This window comes from Lineus longissimus, chromosome 17, assembly GCF_910592395.1.
Source record: "Lineus longissimus chromosome 17, tnLinLong1.2, whole genome shotgun sequence".
Taxonomy (NCBI): Eukaryota; Metazoa; Nemertea; class Pilidiophora; order Heteronemertea; family Lineidae; genus Lineus; species Lineus longissimus.
Window position 1 is genome coordinate 5,470,908 of NC_088324.1, and position 20,838 is coordinate 5,491,745.

The following is a 20,838-nucleotide window of genomic DNA, read 5'->3' on the forward strand; positions in this document are numbered from 1 at the left end:
TAGATAGGGACAGTAGCCATTGGAGATGCCTGGTCATAGTCTTTCAAAAAAGGGAGCCGCTATCGGCCGATCCACTAGCACTAAAAGGTATATCCTACAAACCTTGTCTTCTGGCTCCGAGTCAGGCTCCGAGTCAAAGCTGTCATTACAAATGTCATGAATGACGGTCTTCAGTAAAAAAAAACAGAATGAGTAGTAGCTTTAGCTTCTTCATCTTTGGGCCTCAAAATAACCTTAGAGGAAACTGACCAAATGTGTACATGTATTGAGATAACCTCATTGCTAAATATAGCCCCGTGATTATAGCACCATGATAGCGCTAACTGTGACCACACGTAGCGACTCGCACATGGTTGCAGGGTTGCAGCAAATGGCGTGCCATCTGGTGCCTATACGAGAAATCTAATGTTTCAGAGTTGCGGTTTCAAAGTTGCGTTGGTGTCTATCAGAGATGAAACTGTTTCAGAGTTGCTCCGTAACACACGTCTACCAGAGCAAGATTCGTAGTAACAAAACGATGTAAATAGTCTGTTGATTAACCAACCATCCTTTGATCAACTGGGCCAGAACATTCCCGGCCATGCAGACATTATCCACTTACAAAATTATAGGCCTAGGGTATATGATAAACATGTATAAAAACAGTTTTTTTTGCATTTGAGTTGTCATTGTCTTTTACTGGTTATATTCACCACCAGTTTGACGATTTTTATTTGTGTATGCAGGAGGGACAATGGGTTTATGGGTGTGCATGTGTACAGGGTATGAGGGTGTCGCAAAAAATCGGATCTGAATGAAAGAATGAACAGTAGTTGATAAAACTTGGAATCAGTGAAACCATGTAACCTGTGCTAAACCATGGAATCAGTCCTAAAAATGCATAAAAACATGAAATAATGCCATTGGAACCTAAGGTGGTTACGAATCAATATTTGGAGCTTATTTTTACATGATCAGATCGGAATTTGACGGTAGTTTAGAAATCAGTCGCATTTCCAATTCAATAATCTATATTTTAGAACAACCCAGTCATACCTCGCCTCCAGTGAACATTACTGATCTCCAAAATATGGGCATGCACGTCACGACACGCCCACCACACACCCATAATATGCACTAATCAGCGCTCCGCTTACTACGCCACCACACGGGGCCTAATTGAACTACGGAGCAGTGTGATCATACAGGGTGATACAGAGAAGATTGACTACATCATGCAGTACCGGCTGGCACTTATCCGTACATAATCTTAAGCATGACAAAAAACGTATAAGGAGATTTATTACCGAAGGTTTTAGCCAGGTTTGGAGATGAAAACGAGCTCAAAATCACTGAAATCGAGTGGGTTTAACAACAACAACGCATTTTAAATGCATTCCATGATGATGTCATCCTCCATAAAAAGGTGGTTTCTGGAACTACTGGCAAATTGCTATCAATAAAGTCAGCTGGGACGAGATTGGCAGTTGGAAGGGTATAAATTGTGGAAGGAACGCACCCGATTTCACGCGGTACTTGCACAGTGATTCCACGGTTTAGTACTGACTATTCCATGGTTTAGCACAGGTTACATGGTTTCACTGATTCCAAGTTTATCAACTACCAAGAATGAACAGGTGAAAGGTATGCATTTGTACTCTACTGTAGACCAAGAAATGTTGCATGCATTTTTATTTGGCATTTTTCAGAACCTTCAAAATTCGCAAAGATTAAAGGCTGTGAAAAACTAAATTTAATTGAAACTACTGTTGGAGTGTTATCAAAACACCTAATGAAAACCTTGCCAATGATGCCCTTTCACAAAAACAATAGCGGCACATATTTCCTGGTTTACAGTGATTGCATTCCCATCGTTACTATTTGTCGTTACAGTGTTATTTTCATTTTGGACTTAATTGTTTATTTGCATTTACTTTACAAAATGTGCTTTCTTCAAGTGCCAATGAAATGCTTCTCGTAACACAATATGTTATCCCTAATAAAGTAATAAATAGTAAGCTGACTTTATTGTCCAAAATCTTTCTCAATAAGTGTTTTGAATGCATCCATGACAACAGTTCAGGAGTAGGCAGCTGGCTTCTAGTTGGTAACCCACGACTTGAGAGCATGGTGAGAGAGTCCATAAGCCCGCTCTCGAGTCACTCATTGCTGAGAGAGACAGAGACTAATTTGCCTTTGGAGAGGGTGACCACGATTCGCCCTACCCATCTGTTGGAATCTCACAAGTTCTACTCTACCTTGAACGCAAAAGGGACTCGTAAGTTGTCCTTTGCTGATGTGATAAGTAGGCTATGACGCCTCTCAAGCCCTAGGAGAAGGTCAGCCATTTCAGGCTTAAACACCAATGGGATAACAGGCCCACTAATGGAACTATCAAAGTCTGTCAGGATCTGTATGCCAACGACTGCCCGCTAACTGAGGAACCACTACACTAGGGAAGCACTCTGGTTTGACCCATAAATTGCACGTCGAGTCCCCAAGCACAATTTGCATCATGACCAAGCTTTAAGTCACTTGCAAGGCCAAGAACAAACCCTAGATCAAGCACAGGGATTAACAGTACTGGTACATCACAACACCCTCGGGCCTCTCACCTCGAACAGCATAAACGGTTGCTGAAGGTTGGCAGGTTGGTAACTGGAGCACAACAGATCCCCCTGCCTAACTAGTGACATAGAAGTGACAAAGTGACTTGTCACATATACCCAAGTTGCCATGAGAAGACAATCCTTCTTGGAGGGGAAAGTAAGTTTCCAGGGACATTTCCATCTGAAAGAAAGCCTACAAGGACCTTTCCGCCTAAAGAAAATGTTGTAATGAGCTTACTTTCCCCTCTAAGAATGATTCTCTTCGCATGGCAACTTGGATATGGCAAGTCAGGACATTTGCAGATGATAGGCAGGAACTCAGAGTACTATATTCCATTATAAATACCAGGAAAGCAATGCATGGCAGGCTGCTGAGCACTTACAACCTACGGGTCGGGTCTACTTTTTCCTGACCGCTTCAATGGGTCTTCAGGGTACTCTTTTAACCAGGGATTTGAAATATCGAGAGGCAGAGTTGATTGAAAACCACAAGTTATACTGGATGTAGGCCTTGGCACCTCAAGAACTCCCAGCTGAGCATTGGGCCCCGTCACCTCTTGTTTTGCCATCCCAATGACTCCCAGCGGTGCATTTGCCTGTGGTCTCTTGTCATGCCACCAATGACTCCCAGCTGAGCATTGGGCCCCGTCACCTCTTGTTTTGCCATCCCAATTACTCCCAGCGGTGCATTTGCCTACGGACTCTTGTCATGCCACCAATGACTCTTAGCTGAGCAGTGGCCCCATCGTCCCGTGTTATGCCACCAATGACTGCCAGCTGAGCAGTGAGCCCAGACAACTCTTGTTACGCCACTGATGTCTGCCAGCTGCTGAGCATTGGGCAATGGCGACTCTGTAATGCTACCAATGTCTGCCAGCTGAGCTCTTCTTTGGAATTGTTTTTCCATAGGTTGCCTCAATTGACTGGGCTGGCCTAGCCCAGCAAGCCAACAACATTGGTCAATTGACTGGGCTGCCCTAGCACAGCAAGCCAACAACATTGGTCAATTGACTGGGCTGCCCTAGCACAGCAAGCTTACAACATTGGTCAATTGACTGGGCTGGCCTAGCCCAGCAAGCCAACAACATTGGTCAATTGACTGGGCTGCCCTAGCACAGCAAGCCAACAACATTGGTCAATTGACTGGGCTGCCCTAGCACAGCAAGCCAACAATTTTGGTCAATTGACTGGGCTGCCCTAGCACAGCAAGCTTACAACATTGGTCAATTGACTGGGCTGGCCTAGCCCAGCAAGCCAACAACATTGGTCAATTGACTGGGCTGCCCTAGCACAGCAAGCCAACAACATTGGTCAATTGACTGGGCTGCCCTAGCACAGCAAGCCAACAACATTGGTCAATTGACTGGGCTGCCCTAGCACAGCAAGCTTACAACATTGGTCAATTGACTGGGCTGCCCTAGCCCAGCAAGCCAACAACATTGGTCAATTGACTGGGCTGCCCTAGCACAGCAAGCTTACAACATTGGTCAATTGACTGGGCTGCCCTAAACTAGCCAAGCTTGCCAACAACATAGGTCAGCTTCCAAATTTTTGGCTCCAGTTCATTATCTTTGGGAACGACTGATCCCTCATCTTCAACAATAGCTGTAAACATTTTACAAGGTTTAACTGGCAAAATCTACGATTTTAATCCAAGATTCCTTGCACAGCTTACATTTAATTTCAGTGATATGCTGCAGCATAACCATTGCCCGACAGTTTTTTTTGGTTGCAAAACGTTCTTTGGTTTTTCTTTCACCAACTCAATGGCCGTAGACACAAGAAATCACGAGTTTCAAGTATGTACAACATGAGAGATATCTTTAAGAGTGGATCATGCTCGTTTTGGCACAAATATCTCTAGCTCCTCAGCAAGAATTCCATGTGAATATTACCATATTTCACACACTGCATCCAGCATGACCTGTCGACCTCAGTATATCTAATCTTCTTTTATTGTCATTGCCAATGTCTGTATTTGTGAATTCATGAATAAATGTAACCAACTATATATTTTATTATAATGTTTTTATTTATTTACATTCATTTAATCAAACCCTGTTCAGTCGACCATTGTTAACCATAAGCAAGACAAAACAAATATACACTATGCAATAAATGAAACCAACTATAGGGCAGAGACGTGTATTCATCCACGACTGGAAGTGTGTCACAGTCAAATAGAGCTTATCAAAATGTAAAGTTGTGGTAAATACATGGCTGGGATGGATCACAGTGGAATAAACTCTCAATTTGTGGTTGATTCTAAATCTACAGAGTCAGGCCATCACAGAAATATGCTTTCTGATAATATATTTAAGAAAATGTGGTTACTGGTCAGTTTAGATTTTGTATTTTGATAGGGCCATATCAATGCGCCAGTTACGATTTGATGGATATGCTGTACGGATATAATTTTTTCTCAGGCAATCGGTATTGGAATGTTGTGAAACTTTATTATGATATTGACAAAGGGTTCTTCTCGACAAATATAAAATTTTGTGCGGATTGATTGGTCCTAGGTGTACTTTTTCAACCAAAACTTATGAACAACAACAAACACTGAATGTACACAGTGTAAAAAAGAGGGCTCTGGCCTATATACTTTATTACAATGTTTTTTATTTATTTACATTCATTTAATCAAATCCTGTTCAGTTGACCATTGTAAACCATACGCAAGACAAAACAAATATACAATGCAATTTATACTTGCACCTACAAACACAAATTTCACATGGCTTGCAATACAATGATGATTGCCTAATTAATCTCCCATCTATCTGTGCTAGGTTTAATAATTCGAAGCAGTGAGACATGTGGCCAAGGATTAGAGTACACTACAGTGCATATACACCAGAGCTATGTTCAAATAGACAATTTTGAGTTATTGTTGAAGGAAATTGCCACGACATGCAAAACCATACTGCCTTGAAAATGTATGTGTACATTCGGGGCCATCCATTTAGTACGTACGCACGAAAAGGTCTGATTTTTAGATTCCCTTCCCCATGCATTACCCCTAAAGACCCTCCTTCCTTATTTTTTCCACTGAATGTTTGCTGATGTTTGAAAATTATAACTGATGTTCAAAACCAGTCACATGTCGTCAGAGGAATTGTTGGAGGCTCTCCATGCATTTCACAACTTATGGCTGTCAAATTGCTACTATAAGATATCAGCATGATATATGATATATATCTTGCTGATTGCTGATATCTTTTAGTAGCAATTTGACAGCCATTATTCCAAAATTTAAGAAATGAAGATTTCAGAAATCTTTCAATTTCCACTTTAGTGACATGCAACTGGTTTTGCCAGAACTTCTGATTACAATTTCCATCCTTCCGTTCATTCCATAACCTTACTTTCCATCCCATTTCCTGAAGAATGCATCGTTTTTCCTACAAAACAGAAAAAAAAACCATCGTGAAATGAATACCACAAGACACTGAATTTCAATGGCTTGCCAAGGAGTTCAACCAATGCTAATATTTGCTTGTTGTTCAGGGCCAGGCTGTTCAAAACAATTTTTGTCATTAATGCTGGCGTTAACTCAATTTAGCTTTATAATGCCCTTTTAAAAACTTAATGCCAAGTTAATTAGTTTATGCCAGCATGAGTGACAAAACTTCTCTTGAAGAACCAGGCCCAAGTTTGAGAAACTCTGTAAACTGATAGAAGCATTGTGGGCGAATTGAAAACGATTTTTAGATGATGGGCATGTTCAGTTGTACCTCCTATATGACCACACCAAGCTGATACATATCCCACCAGAACCTCCCGATTTTATGATGAAATTATGTTTGGTCATATTACATTTTAAAGGATTTCTAAAAGTACAGGTACTCCATAAAAGTTCAACTGTGTCATAAAAGGAGAGCCGTCAGTCTATAAGACTGCATTGATTATCAATTTGACCTGTATGCTGACTGTTATTGTGAACCGCCAAAATCTGTCGGTTAACATGCAACAAACCTGATGTTTAATCAGCTTCGAAGAACACTCGGGTAACTAGTAAATCCGAATCTAATCACTCTATATTTTATTGATGTCGTTTCCGTGTCTCTCCCGTCATGACGCACCGCACATCCCGCTCAATCCCAGGAGGAGACGGTGATGTCGTCAAACTCAGTCCGTCACAAATAGAATCGCTGATTGACAGGGAGACTATCGGCACTAACTAGGTCACGAAGTTACCCATAGCAGTCTCTCCTATCTCACGGTTGAAACTGCAGAATACATTTTTCACTATTCAAAAACAACCGTTCCCGTATCAACTGTGTATACAAGTCACCCACATACCATCCATAAGACCCCCTAGCTCCTGCCTACATCCCCCTTTAATGTGACTTACATTCGCCTGTCGTGGTCAAGGCTTTTTTGTCGTTCCCGTTCACGCCTCTCATTTTGTTCACTCTGAAATTTTAAAAATATCTCATCAACAACCCTTTACAAAATGATGTATGGGCAGTTTTCTCCCTCATCAATATCGCTTTTGGGTAATATGGGAATGCTAATTTCAAAAATAGCATCGCAAAGTGTGCATAACCCCTCACCAGCCCACGCATGTTCTTATTACCCAAAAACAACTGTTTTCCCAATGCCCGAAAGTTGTCAAACATAACTTATTTTTCTAGCTTAATTTTCATGAATTGGGCCTATTGACGTCTTATGACATCAGCAATCCGACAAGTTACCTGTTCTCTGGCCTGGGCTTTCTTCTCCTCATATTTCATATCCTCCTTCCTTCTTGCCTCATCGTGATACTGCTGGCGTTTTTGCTGTAAGTCAGAAGCAATTTTTTAATAAGAAATTGTCACAAAGCATGACTGACCATGCCCCTGAAGAAAAAGTACCAAAAATACACCAAAACCCCGATGTGCAAATCCTTTTGATCTGGTAAGACCTGATGCCAAGTCTACTTTCAATGTCACTCCATGCAATAAATCCCTGGCCAGCAAAACGTTTTTCTGAATCGGCAAGGTAGGGGTAGCTAAAAGCTGCACCCTATACACCCCAGAACAAAAGGTGTTAAAAAGTAAAGGAATGGGTGTAAATTAATATGCACTTAAACTAAAGGGGAATTCGCCATATGTCCATCTGCCTACCATAAGGCCTTTTTACACGGTGCTGGTTCAAGACAACCCTCCTGAACCGTCACGAGGCGTGTTCGGTTCAGGACGGTTCATTTCGCTTTTACACGGGGACGGTTCGACGATCTGGCCTCGATCCGGCTCCAGGCCGGTTCGTCACTAACATCGTCAATTGGTGGCGCTGATCAATCTGCTGGCGGTGGAGGTACGAAAATATCACAAAAACAAATAATACAAAATGGTTTACCATGGCGCCGGTGAGATGCAGAGTTTTTGCTTTGGTACACAGCATTTGTATGGAAAGAAAGCTCTTGCTCTCTTGCTCGGAGCCGGTTCGCTTTTACACGCATAAATAAACCCTCCTCCACCGGCCTACACCGACCCGAGACCGGCGATCGGAACCCGCCTCGGACCAGGAGGGTTCAGGACGGTAGGTTCGCTTTTACACGAGGGAAAATAAACCGGCTGGTACCTGAACTAGTCTCGATCTGGCTTGAACCCGCACCGTGTAAAAACGCCTATTGAGACCATAGGGTGGACAATAACCATGTTCCCAAATGGTAAGATGCAATACACGTGAGGCAATACACGTGATGCAATACACGTGAGGCAATACACGTGATGCAATACACGTGAGGCAATAGCCTTCAGGTGGAACTTGGTTTTGATGAACAGAGACAATGGGGCATACCACCTCTCACACATCTTTGACAGCCTCGTGAAACCCCGGAGCGACATGGCCTGGGGGACCCGAGGCGGGGCCCAGAAAGAAGTAACAGCATGAACTTTGATTCCCAGTGCAGTGCTGCCATCTATGCTGCTTACTGGGTATTACTCCAAAGACATGAGGATGTCAACCGGTGAGGTTGATGAAAACTTTGTCTCAGGTCTCATCATAAGGAACTATTACAAAAGAAAATGTATATCAAGTGTATTTCAGAGATCCGATGAAGTTGTTTGGTCATCATAATCTTCGATATTTAGTGATAGGCATCTTTGCGCACACGCACCCTTGTCCTGTCCTTTGTATCGGTAAGATATTTCCGATTGTGTAAGAATAACAGTTAAAATTGCTGGTAAACCCAAAGCCAGATCATGGTAGTTATGTATTTCCCACAATTCGAATTTAGGGCAATATGACTAGATTTTGATATCTGAATATTGGAGAATTGAAAAGGGGTCCAAGGCAATGGTGTGTTTTCAAGCATCCCCTTATGCGGTGGTCACACTAGCGTTTTAATGCGAATTGACTGCACATTGAAACTTTAATACGCATTGGGGTGTCAAACTCAAGACGCTTTGTCCCGTTTTCAAACCGCTTTAACAAATACGGCTCTGTAATACGCATCAGCGAAGTCTCTCTGGCCAAGCCGCATTGGAATTCGGAGTGTGACGTGCCTAATATGCATTAAGGTAATGAGCATGCACACAGCGTGACTTCCCGCTTTTCCAACTTTTTCACATTCACCCTGAAATGATGCTTAATCAGCATTCTCTGACATTGCCGTTGTCCATTTAACCAAAAATACATAAAAATAATTGTCATCAATAAAAACGATCATTTCCATAGCCACGGCGCATCCATCCAACCAGCTAACAGAACCAGCAAATGACGTAAAATTTCTATGGCAATCTTGGCACATGAGGCACTGATTTTATTCCTTACAATTTGATTTAAATTTCCTCACTGAGCGTAGTGCGAGTTTGGTTTCTACCCCTCGTTTCTCGTTTGGTATGGATCTTGGAGACTAGAGTGGCATCAAAAATGGATCGAGCGCGGGAGTGAGTTTAACAATGCAATTATAGGTGGCGCATCTTCACTGCAAATTCAGTTTAACCTGTTTAAATCCAAAAAGAATGCGCATTCGGCCAAGTGTGACGCGACCGGCTTGAAAACGATTTAGACCGTACTCTCCGGAAAACGGTTTCAATTCGCCTTCAGTGTGAACGTAGTACAAGGGATACTGCAGGGCTTGACAGAAAGATGGGGATCTATTAGCCCAGTGCTGGTCACACTTTGCCAACTGAAAAAAACACAAAAAATGAAAAGGCCAGGGGCCACTGTGCTCACCGTATAGATATTTGGTGGTTTAATAGGAATTCATTTTAGAAACATGCTACATGTATAGTATATAGGTCAAATCAAAATTGGTACGACATGTGATGTATCCTTGCTCAGAGTACCTACCATAATGAAATGGCCAGGGCCATTGTGCTCACCTCATGTGGAGGAAAGATGGACAAAGAGCATGGTCTTGTGTCATGTAGTGTTAGGTTTGATGTAGGTCCAAGCAATTACAATTTCCCCAAAATGGCCAATTTACAGTACATTCGACCTCTGTGACCTTGAAAAGTAGGTCAAATCAAAGAAGACCCGGGTGACACATTGAATGGTTGTTAGAATTAGATGTACCTATGATATAAAATTGGTGCCAATCGGGCAAGTCATTACTAGGAATAATGGCATTTTGAAGAATTTAGGATTTGGCCCCCTCCCTGGAGGCCAAACGGCAAATCAGATCGCACCAAACTTCGGTACCTGAGATCACCTGACCAAGGGGTACATGTGTACTTAATTTGTGATCAATAGTCATTGCAGTTAAGAAACGTGCCATAGTTACGGCCTGACGGCGAATTTACGCCATTTGACCTCTGTGACCTTGACAAGAAGGTCAAATTAAAAACCTGTGTGACATATACTGTATGGTGGTTAGATGTACCCATGATATCAAATTGGTGGCAATCGGGCAAGAAGTTAAGGAATAATCACATTTTAAAGGGTTTTTGGATTTTGCCCCCTGGTGGTCAAGTGGTGAATCATATTTGGTCCCTGAGATCACCTGACTAAGGGGTAAATGTGTACCAAATTTGGTATCAATAGTCATTGCAGTTTAGAAACGTGCCATTGTTACATCCTAACGGCTAATTTACACCATTTGACCTCTGTGACCTTGAAAAGGAGGTCAAATCAAAAACCCGGAGGATATATGATGCACCTTTGCTAGAAGTACCTGCCATATTTTTTTCAAAATTTCCCGACTACTATTAAGGGAGATATTGCATATTTTCACTTTTAACGTTTGTCCCCCTGGTGGCCAAACCATGTAACGAATCGGACCGAAACTTGGTCTCCCAGGTGTCATTACATAAGGGTACATGTGTACCAAGTTTCAACTCAATAGCTCTAACAGTTACGAAACGTGCCCTGCTAACGGACGACGGACGACGACGACGACGACGACGACGACGACGACGGACGACGGACGCCACGGTATGGGATAAGCTCACCTCTGCTAAGAGGTGAGCTAAAAATATTATCGAAAACAAGTCACTAATAAGCAAGCACTTTTACCTTTTAATTTTTTGGCCACTGCATGGTGGCCAAGTTGAGAATCAGATCAAACCGAATTTCGGCATCAGAAGTCATCTGAAATAGGGGATTATGTGTACCAAGTTTCAAGTGCATAGCTTAAGTGTAGTTACCCTCAAACGACCAATTTACCCCAATTGACCGCTCTGACCTTGAAAACGAGTCACTTATAAGAGAGATATCACACTTTTAAGGTTTCCACTTTCGGCCCCTTGGTGACCAAGTCAAGAATCCGATCGTACCGAAATTCAGTGTCAGAGGTCACCTGACCTGAAGGGTCCTGTGTTCAAAGTTTCAAGTCCATAATTCCATCGGATTAGAAACATGCCACTGTTTTTGAAACAGGATACGGACAACGACGACGGACACTGCAGTGTTTTATAGACTACCGTCCCGTACGGTGAGCCAAAAACACCCCCATCAACACATTTTGGTGCATGGGTGCTGAACATAATGTTATCACGAGTGACCCCCCCCCCCCAGCATCTAATTTCTTGATGTTGAGGGGAAGTTCCTGTAAATGCACCTGCAGTACTCTTGTGGTGGATTCCCGGCTAGACCACTCAAATTCTTGTTTGGTCAAATCCTTAGCAAGAACTGTTGCGATCACCAACTTTGTAGCTTGCCTTGGGCAGCTGGCTTACTTAATTTGCATGACCTGTCAGTTGCAGTGTCATTCAGACCACTTGGTCTATACTTGGTCTTCCCGAATCATCTTGTTGTATGTACTTTATATATTTCTATGTTGTTTTACAATAACATTAGAGTTAGATAGAATATATGTGTTTGCATGTATCCTATACAACAAGCCACGTGCTAGTAGGCCCCACACTTTCCTTTTCTGATACCCAATGTGGATGTGAAGTACCCCGTCATGCTTGACCCCACAACAACCATGTGATAGCAACAAGCAATGTTCACACTTTGAGCGTTTTGTGAGGCGAACTGTGCTTATATTCAGGGTGAGCTTAACTCCGGAATACTAGCGCATGTGCTTAACAATGAGAAAAAAAAAAGCGAAGATAACTCATAAAACCTGTGTTGTTTATTCTTCCAAGTACACGAATGCTGGTTATATTTAATCTAATACTGTTTATAATCCAAAACGCACATATTGTATGTGTGACGATAATCCAATAACAATCCAAAAATCGGGCAGGAACTGCACAGTGTGCGAGGTAAAGGACTGTTGCATCGGCCATACAAGAATCCCATACTACCGGGACACTGCGCAGTCACATGTGCACCACGCAGTACAAGAAAGAGTATAGTATAGAATTGACCCCACGAAATCTATAGGTGCATGTGCTTAAAAACGGCAAATTTGACCAGGTAAAACACGGTTGAAAACAAGCAGTTTTCGTTTATATGCTCATGCGCCTAAATACGCATGAATAGGGTAAAACTTGAGATTACTTACTAGACTGTTAAATTTGGAATGTGAATGTTCCTTTGCTGCTCGGGCACGCGCCTGCTCTTCTGTGAGCCCACCACCTTTGAAGAAAGACACAAGTGTTAAAGAAATAATGGTTCTATATATGAAGTCTACTCATCTGTGACCCTCCAATGCAAAACCATGCAGTCACAAGTCACATTTTAAGTCTCTTTTAGAAAGCAACAATTTAAGTCTGATTTAGAAAGTAAAGGGAAAGCCTAAAGATGCTGTTACTCAAATAAGATATCCTGGGGATGTTGCGCTCACATGGGGCAACAAAAGACTTGAGTGAATGGATGATTCTAATGAAAATTAACCAATGATCAAGCCCTTTGGTTTCAATTTTAGCCACCTGGTGGCCAAACTGGGAATCGAACAGCACCAAGATTCAGTCTGCAAGGCTTAATAACATAGGGCTAGATATGTACCAAGTTTCAAGTCAATAGCTCCAGTAAAATACGAATCATGCCACCATCAACAAATTTACGCTATTAGACTTCTGTGACCTTCAAAAGTAGGTCAAATCAAAAACCGGTGCGATTCGTCATGTTTCAAATCATATGATAACATTTTACCATTGATCAGGCAGTTTCAGTGTCGATTTTAGCCACCTTGTTCCAAACCAGGAATCGAACCGGACCGACAATTCAGTCAGTAAGATCTTATTTCATAACATAGGCCAGGCCACTGAGCTAAATATGAACCAATTTTCAAGTCATTGGGTGATATGAATAAAGACTAGCAAATGCTTTTATCTAAAACTCCATGTACATGTACATTTACACGAGGTCTTTCTGTACAAAATTGAAGTAAAAGCATTTGCTAGTCTTTATTCATATCACCCAATAGCTCCAGTAGTTACGAAACGTGCCACCATCGGCCAGTTTGTCACCTTGATTGAAAAGAACATCAAATCAAAAACCACAGGAAAGGTTTCATGATTATGGCTATCAGAGTTCATAAGATATTGACTAAGGTTTTCTGGCCACCTGGACTTGCCGCCTAGACTTGAGCCAGAAAAAAAGCTCAGATTGTAATAATTTTTGGTACTTTGTAAGTCATGTTGTCAACAGTCAACCAGACACCAAGTCGCAACTTTGTGCCATCATTGTTGACGGATGACACAGAGTTCTCCACTATGCATTTCGTTTGTGTCAAAATATGGCTGCAGCACCCGACCCAAAATTTTTTCACAGAGAACGCCAAGTTGACAGACACCGGACAAGATGTGATCACATAGCTCTCTCTCCCATGGTATTGTTAGCTAAAAAACCCGATCAAAACTAGAACATTCAGGGCCAAGTTGTTAGAAAGCATGTTAGCTTATAACATGATGTTGACATCTTGTTTCATGTACCGGTACATCAATGCACATGTAACAACATATCAGCATGATGTTATGTGCTAACATGCTTTCTAACAACCGGACCCTGGTGCTTTTAATGGTGGAACCTCCCTTTAGCAGACACCTCTCTATTAAGGACAACCTCTCTATGAAGGACACTTGATTTGGTCCCAAATTGATTCTTTCGGTTCAACTTGACCTCTCTAATCAAGACACCCCTCTACTAAGGACAGCCCTTTTCAGTCACAAGGGTGTCCTTAATAGAGAGGTATCCTGATTGGAGAGGTTATACTGTATTTTTGGGTTTGCGATACTAACCTGCAGTGCCAACATAGGACATATGCCCTGGCTTCTTCTGTTCTTTATATCTCTCATATTCCTCGGATTCCTTCCTTGCTTCTGTTGAACAAAAGATACAATTTTGAAAACATTATGTGCTATATCAGTTCTGGATTTATCGTTTTAACTTCTCCTACCATGACTAACCTCTAGCCTGAAATTCCATGTTTCTACATCCTTAATTCCCAGGGAATCCATGCTCACTTTCCTTGGACACAGTGGGATAAAATAGAACAAGCTTCGTTCTTACTACAGAAATTTTCCGTATTGAAGGGCAAAACTTAGCAAATCTAAAGGTCTCACAGAATTGAACAGAGTCATTTTTGCCTTTACTTTCAATTTTTCTTATACATTTTTTTTTGCTCTTTATTGTTTTTTTTTGAATTTGTCTTTTTTAAAGGGCCAACTTGGGCATTGTTGGGTTTTTGTACAAAAGTGCCTTCCAGCAGGACTGCAACTTCTCCAAACAGGATTGATGAAAACTATTTGAACTGCAATACACAATACACTAGAACGGAGTGTAACTTTGGGCCTCCCTGAAATTCGCAAGCCATGCCCAATATGCCTTCCAACACTGGTGAAAATCGTTATCAGAGAAAGGCATCAGTGTAATAGTACAATACAAGTGGTGGTGCATGGTGGCAAGTCGGCACATTATCCTCCTGGCCAGGTAAATCCCCCGCCCAAGTTGTCCCTTTAAAGAGAACTGGAACCGCTGAGCGATTTATTCAACTTTTCGACTTTCACCGCCCGAGAAAGTCAAACTTCCAACTTCCTATTCGAGTTCAGATTTGTAGCTCCGCCCCCAGTGCCCGAGCATGCGCAGTTCAATTTGTTATTATTGAGAATCATGTGAGAATCACGTGAGTCATGCGATCTTTCATTCATGAGTTTTCGTAGTAAATTCCATAGTAGTGACGTCACTCAATGATTGACAGCTAGGCGCCATGTTTCATTCATGCCTCGTTCTGATCACCCGATACGCGGGAAATGAAAACGAGGTCATACGAACTGGCTTGGCGGTTTCAGTTCCCTTTAAGGTGAAACAGCAATGTTTATTGTTTTTACTGTTTACTGGCCATTTATCCTGTTTGCAAGACATAGATATACAATCACATGAAATTTGGTTGCAATCCGACTTTGTTTAATTTTTCAAGATCGCGGCCTGACGGCCATATTTGAAGTCCGAGCGGGACAAATTTTTGGGATAGAATAGAGGGTCCCTAGATACATGTCCTCACAAGTTGAGAACCTTCCAGCTCAAATAGAAACAAAAGGTGCCACCTATCGGTGATTTAGTGAACATTGGCCTCTGTGGCCTTGAAAAGTAGATCAAATCAAAAACCCGGGTGATATGTCATTCAACCTTACCCACCATAAAAATTTCGTCACTCTATATACAACCATTAGCTTAAAAGGGAAAAAAACAATTTCCAAGATGGCCGCCTGGAGGCCACAAAGTAGGTCATATCGCGAAAAACAAGAAAAATAAGTCTGGGCATATTGCCCAAAGCTACCATCACACCAAGTTTTAGCCATCCAGCCCTAAGGGTGACGAAACTTGCTCCGCTAACTGACGACGACGGACGCCACGGTATCGTATAAGCTCCCCAGAAGTGAGCTAAAAAGCAACTGGCTGTGGCTCTGATGTAGTATCATCAGAAATATTGACAATAATAAATGTCATGGCTCTAGCTATCAGCGTTCATGAAATATGACAAAAAAAGGTTTTCAATGATGGCCACCTGGTGCTCAGAAGGTAGGTCATATGACGATGATTTTTTGTGTGTCAAGTCATGTTGTCATACGACATTCATACACCAAGTTTCAACTTTCTAGACTCAACATGAGCAAATGTGCCACCATTGTTGACAGACAGACAAAGGACAAGACGTGATGATATAAGCCCACCCAGGTGAGCTGAAATGTTAATGGGTGGTTGTTGCGTGTTGCGGTCGATGCAAAACAGTAAACTTCTCTGAAATGACACTTTCATTTCAGGCATTCCTATAGACATGGCCCGTTGATAGCGGGTCAAATCACAGAATTTCAGTAACCAACGAAAGAGCCGCTGGAGTCTTCTAATACCATAAATGTTACGGGTAATGGACAGATGGTGATCCAATGATTCTGAAAATATGAAATTAAGTGGTAAAAAGTTTATTCAAGGTTGACCAATCCCTTATTTAGTAGTTGAGAACCTTGACGAAAAGCAAGACATTTTCAGGGCTGCATTGAACATTTGAGTAACATCGTTGGTCGTGACCTCTTTTGGCCCACAACAATGCATTTACTTGGAATCTACATGTGAAAGGTTACGTCAGATAACGTCATGAGTGGGAACCGCTTAGCACATTGATTTGGGAAACATAACCATATTTTGTTTATTCAACTACCGATGGTGCTGACGATTATGGGAATTTCTCTGAACAACCTGTATGTCCTTTTATTAGCTTTCTTGGCATGGTGTTCATGTACAAATAGTCCGGGACACCAATGAGGTGCCCCACTGGTCCATTGAAAAAGATATGCGCAGTCCAATCTAGGAAATGTTGCACCGCTATCAACTGTCCACGTCTATAGACTGTGCCCTCTTTTATGCATGATTGATAGGATTCCATCAGGATCAGCTCGTCCAAGGGGAGACTGGCCTCCTTAGCCTTGGCCGGCAACTAGTCTAGGAGATGGAAAACTCTGATATAAACCCGGGCAGATGCTGCTCGATCAGCCTTGGCCGGCAAGGCATCTAGGAGAAGGAACACTCCAAAATGAAACGGCCAGGGGCCATTGTGCTCACCGTAAGTATTTTTAGTAGACAGTTACAGAAAGTGCTACAGTATGACAATGGTGAATATATTTTTAACTTTGACCTCAGTGACCCTGACAGGTAGGTCAAATAACAAACCAGGGTGATATGTGATGTAGACACATCCACCTGACCATAACAATTTCATCACTCGTTACACTACAGCAATCGGCAAAAAACGATTTCCAAGATGGCCGCCAAATTAAATCTTTGGCACCAAATGAATAAAAAAATGAAGAAAATGTAAGATAGAACTCAGAAAAGAAAAAAGGAAAAGATGAAAAATAAAAATATTTTTGGCTGTCCTTGACCGGGGTTTGAACTCACGACCTTTTGATTGCCACAATACGAGGAAAAACCCACAAAACATGCAATTTCGGCCATATTTGAATTCTGATCTGGCTGAAACTTGGCATACAAATAGTGGCTTCTTAGATGCATCATTACACAAAATTAAAACTCTTTACATTGAACAACGACAAAACGTACCAAGAACGGTAAAGTTTTCAACTTTGACCTCTGTGAACTTGAAAGGTGGGTCAAATCAAAAACCTGTAAGATATGTGATGTATCCTTGCTGGGAGTACCTTCCATGAAACTTTTATCAAAAACAAATCAGTAATAAGCGAGAAATCACACTTTTTGAGTTTTGAGTTTGGGCCCCCTGGTGGCCAAGTCAATAATCAGAACGAACCAAAATTCAGTGTAAAAGGTCAACTGACCTAGGGGGTCATTTGTTCAAAGTTTCAAGTTCATTACTGTTGCGGTTGAGAAACGTGCCATAGTTACACTCAAACGGCCAATTTACGCCATTTGACCTCTGCGACCTTAAAAAGTACGTCAAATCCGAAAAATCGTGCAACATCTGAGGTAACCTTGCTAGGGGTCCCTGCCATAAAAATTTCATCAAAAACAATTTGCTAATAAACAGGCTATTGCACTTCTTACTTTTTCAGTTTTGGCCCCCTGGTGGCAAAGTCAAGAATCAGATCAGGCTGAAATTCAGCACCAGAGGTTATCTGATATAGGGGGTTATATGTACCAAGTTTCAAGTTCATAGCTTTGGTGGTTGAGAAACGTGCCATAGTTACACTCAAACGGCCAATTCACGCCATTTGACCTCTGCGACCTTGAAAAGTAGATCAAATTAAAAACCCGTAAGATGTATGATGTATCCTTGCTATGAGTACTTACCACAAAAGTTTTATCGAAAACAAGTCACTAATAAGCGAGATATCACACTTTTTAGATATCCACATTTGGCCCCCTGGTGGCCAAGTAGAGAATCAGATCGGACAGAAATTTAGTGTCACGGGTCATCTGACCTAGGGGGTCATGTGTACAAAGTTTTAAGTTCATAGGCCTAGCGGTTAAAAAACGTGCCACTGTTTTTGAACTAGGATACGACGGACAACGACGACGATGACGACGACGACGACGACGACGGACGACGACGGACGACGGACACTGCGGTGTTGTATAGACTCCCCTACGGTGAGCCAAAAACAAACCCGGGGAGATGTCACTCATTAGCCTTGGCAGGCAAGAATCTAAAGCGGACAGGTGGAGCCCGAGAGCCCTGACAGGATCAGCTCGTCTGAGCATGCCACTTGAAAATATTGAGGGTTGTTGAAGGCGCGAGAAGAAACTTAAGGTGGCGCTCCAATCAGTAGAAAACATTTGGCCAGATTTCTTGTCTGTGGGCTTTGTGCAGAGGGCAGTCTGGTTTACAACATCGTCCCCATGGTTACCTAGAGCCAAGAGCATGAATTAGGTTTGTCAAGCTGCAATGACGGAGCGTTTACTTACGAGCTTCCACTTGACGTTTTCTTGTTTCATCCGGTGGCATCACTGAATAGCCTCCACGGCTAAAAATGGGAGACGATATAGTACAGCATTAGAACTATACAAAGGGATACGCTGTTAGTAAATACTGGTGGTCCAGGAAAATAGAAATGCAGTTATACACAATGCCACAGTGCACTCATTTATTATCAAGACAAGAATTCACAAAGACTAAGAATACAGCAACGTAACTAGCAAAGTTCCAATTTTTGACAATAGGGGGCTTTTGCAAGATAATTCGACTTCTATTCAATGACTATCATTACTATTGGCTGGTTGTTGCTTGATTTTTGTCAAAAAATACATGCCTCAAATTGTGTAACCTGTTTAGTAGCGATTATTCATTGTTATTAGGCTAATTTAATAAGGAAATGGTATTTTAACAAGGTTCTAAAACCCTCTTAGACAAAGAATGCCCATCATCACGCCATTGCACGGGAAATAAAATCATCAGTTTTGTCTAGACGAAATGCTTTGTATCTCCTATATTTTTAGAAGTTCAGAGCTTAATATAACAATAAGTTATCATCTTGGTAATATCTTAACAATGAATCAATAGTATCTGAGCTCAGGAAACTTTTACCCAACCTTTTGAGAAAAAACTTGAGTGCTTTTAATTTCTGAAGTTCCAAATTCTTAGTGTCTGAGTTCAGGAATCTTTTACACACCCTTTTGTGAAAAAAACGTGAGTTTTTTTAATTTCTGAAGTTTCATATTCTTAGTCTTTATGAATTCTTGTTATTATATGTATACAAATTTGCTGAAACCTGGTATCTAGACTATGTTAAATTGTTATGTATTTGGATTTATTTGTACGACGGCATCGTTGACATTCTCTTCATATTCAGTAGGCCTACACGGCCATTCACGCACCATCATGACCATTATGTTTATTCAATATCTGCCCTTGCTGGCTTAGGTGAAAGGACCCCTACAAGTCACGTTTCATGGGGATGGATGTTATCAAGACTGCCCTGATCGGCTAATGACCCTTTGGGCAATTCCCAAATACAGAAACTAAGTTAATGGCTTCACTGTATCTTTTCTCCTGCCAACTTAAAAAAAAAGAGGTAAACATTCTGCGGCGATGCCTTGGCGGGGAAACTAGACAGTTCACGGAGATGATCACAAAAGTAAAGTGCCTTTTCTTTACGGGAAGGCCTTACTTTCGTCTTGGCCAAAGGCAAGAATGAAAGGCGAAGGCTGTAAACTTACTATTCCAGTCTACGCTCAGCAACTGGCTGAGATCCTAGCCCTCGGTCCTGATCTTCCAAACCCAATCCACTTCGCTGTGCAGAAAACCCAGGGCGAAGGTCTTGAGTTTGACGACGATCACATGGTCTCCGAGTCGGACTCTGTCCATACAAAGACTGTTGCTGGCCACTTGAACTAGCATATGCACCCCTGGTACCATTACCGTAAGCACTACCTGAATACCCTGGACCACTCATTCTCCTGCTCTGGCTGCTGTTCTGATATGTCCGTGTTTTAGGCTGGGAAGGAGTCCCCCTGTGACTGTTAATACCAGCACCTGTTGTGCGACCAGGACAAGAAAATGCAGGACCCGGTTTCGATTTTCTGCTGATGTCAGGATTTTTCGGGACAGGTTTATTACCGCCTGGCTGCCGTGAAACTGCGGGTTTACTAGTGTAAACTCTGCTCATTGTGTATTAACAGGTTGGCTAATAATAGATTAAAACAATATCATCTGTACTTCCCCATACTTCGGGGAAAACCGCGTTTCTTTGCACTGTTTTGATTCAGTGAATCGCATCTCGGCATTGTTTGGAAAATACCCAGGTGGGAATTCCCTAGTTTTGAAATGACGTCATTAGGTACGGTGAAGGCCACGTACCTGTAATAAAGTTTTAAGCCATTTTCCAGTTAAATAGGCAATATCCATCAGCTCATAACTTTTTCCCAGGCGTAATCTGGGAGGAACGCTTTCACAGGCAAATAGACCTATCCTAGCCTGTCAAACCATGAAATTTTCGTTGTACGTTATGCATGATAA

General features: G+C 41.9%; 1 protein-coding gene across 1 annotated transcript; it reads right to left on the minus strand.

Moving 5' to 3' along the window:
* Positions 1 to 4,615: 4,615 nt before the first annotated feature.
* On the minus strand, positions 4,616 to 20,626 carry LOC135501251 (epithelial-stromal interaction protein 1-like). Its single transcript, XM_064793269.1, has 7 exons — positions 20,040 to 20,626; positions 18,789 to 18,847; positions 14,153 to 14,233; positions 12,475 to 12,548; positions 7,289 to 7,372; positions 6,946 to 7,007; positions 4,616 to 5,992 (listed from the first exon to the last, which is right to left on the minus strand). Exons 1-7 carry the CDS (start codon positions 20,486 to 20,488, stop codon positions 5,953 to 5,955), a joined length of 849 nt encoding a protein of 282 aa, XP_064649339.1. The 5' UTR covers positions 20,489 to 20,626; the 3' UTR covers positions 4,616 to 5,952.
* Between the last annotated feature and the right edge of the window lie 212 nt (positions 20,627 to 20,838).

Bases quoted from the DNA above. Each gene is read 5' to 3' on its own strand.
- LOC135501251 (XM_064793269.1), bottom strand. From the start codon at position 20,488: ATGAGCAGAGTTTACACTAGTAAACCCGCAGTTTCACGGCAGCCAGGC. The intron at 18,848-20,039 runs GTAAGTTTACAG...TCCCATTTTTAG, and splicing joins GCTGAGCGTAGACTGGAATA to CCGTGGAGGCTATTCAGTGA. The intron at 7,008-7,288 runs GTAACTTGTCGG...TTAAAATTTCAG, and splicing joins AAGCCCAGGCCAGAGAACAG to AGTGAACAAAATGAGAGGCG.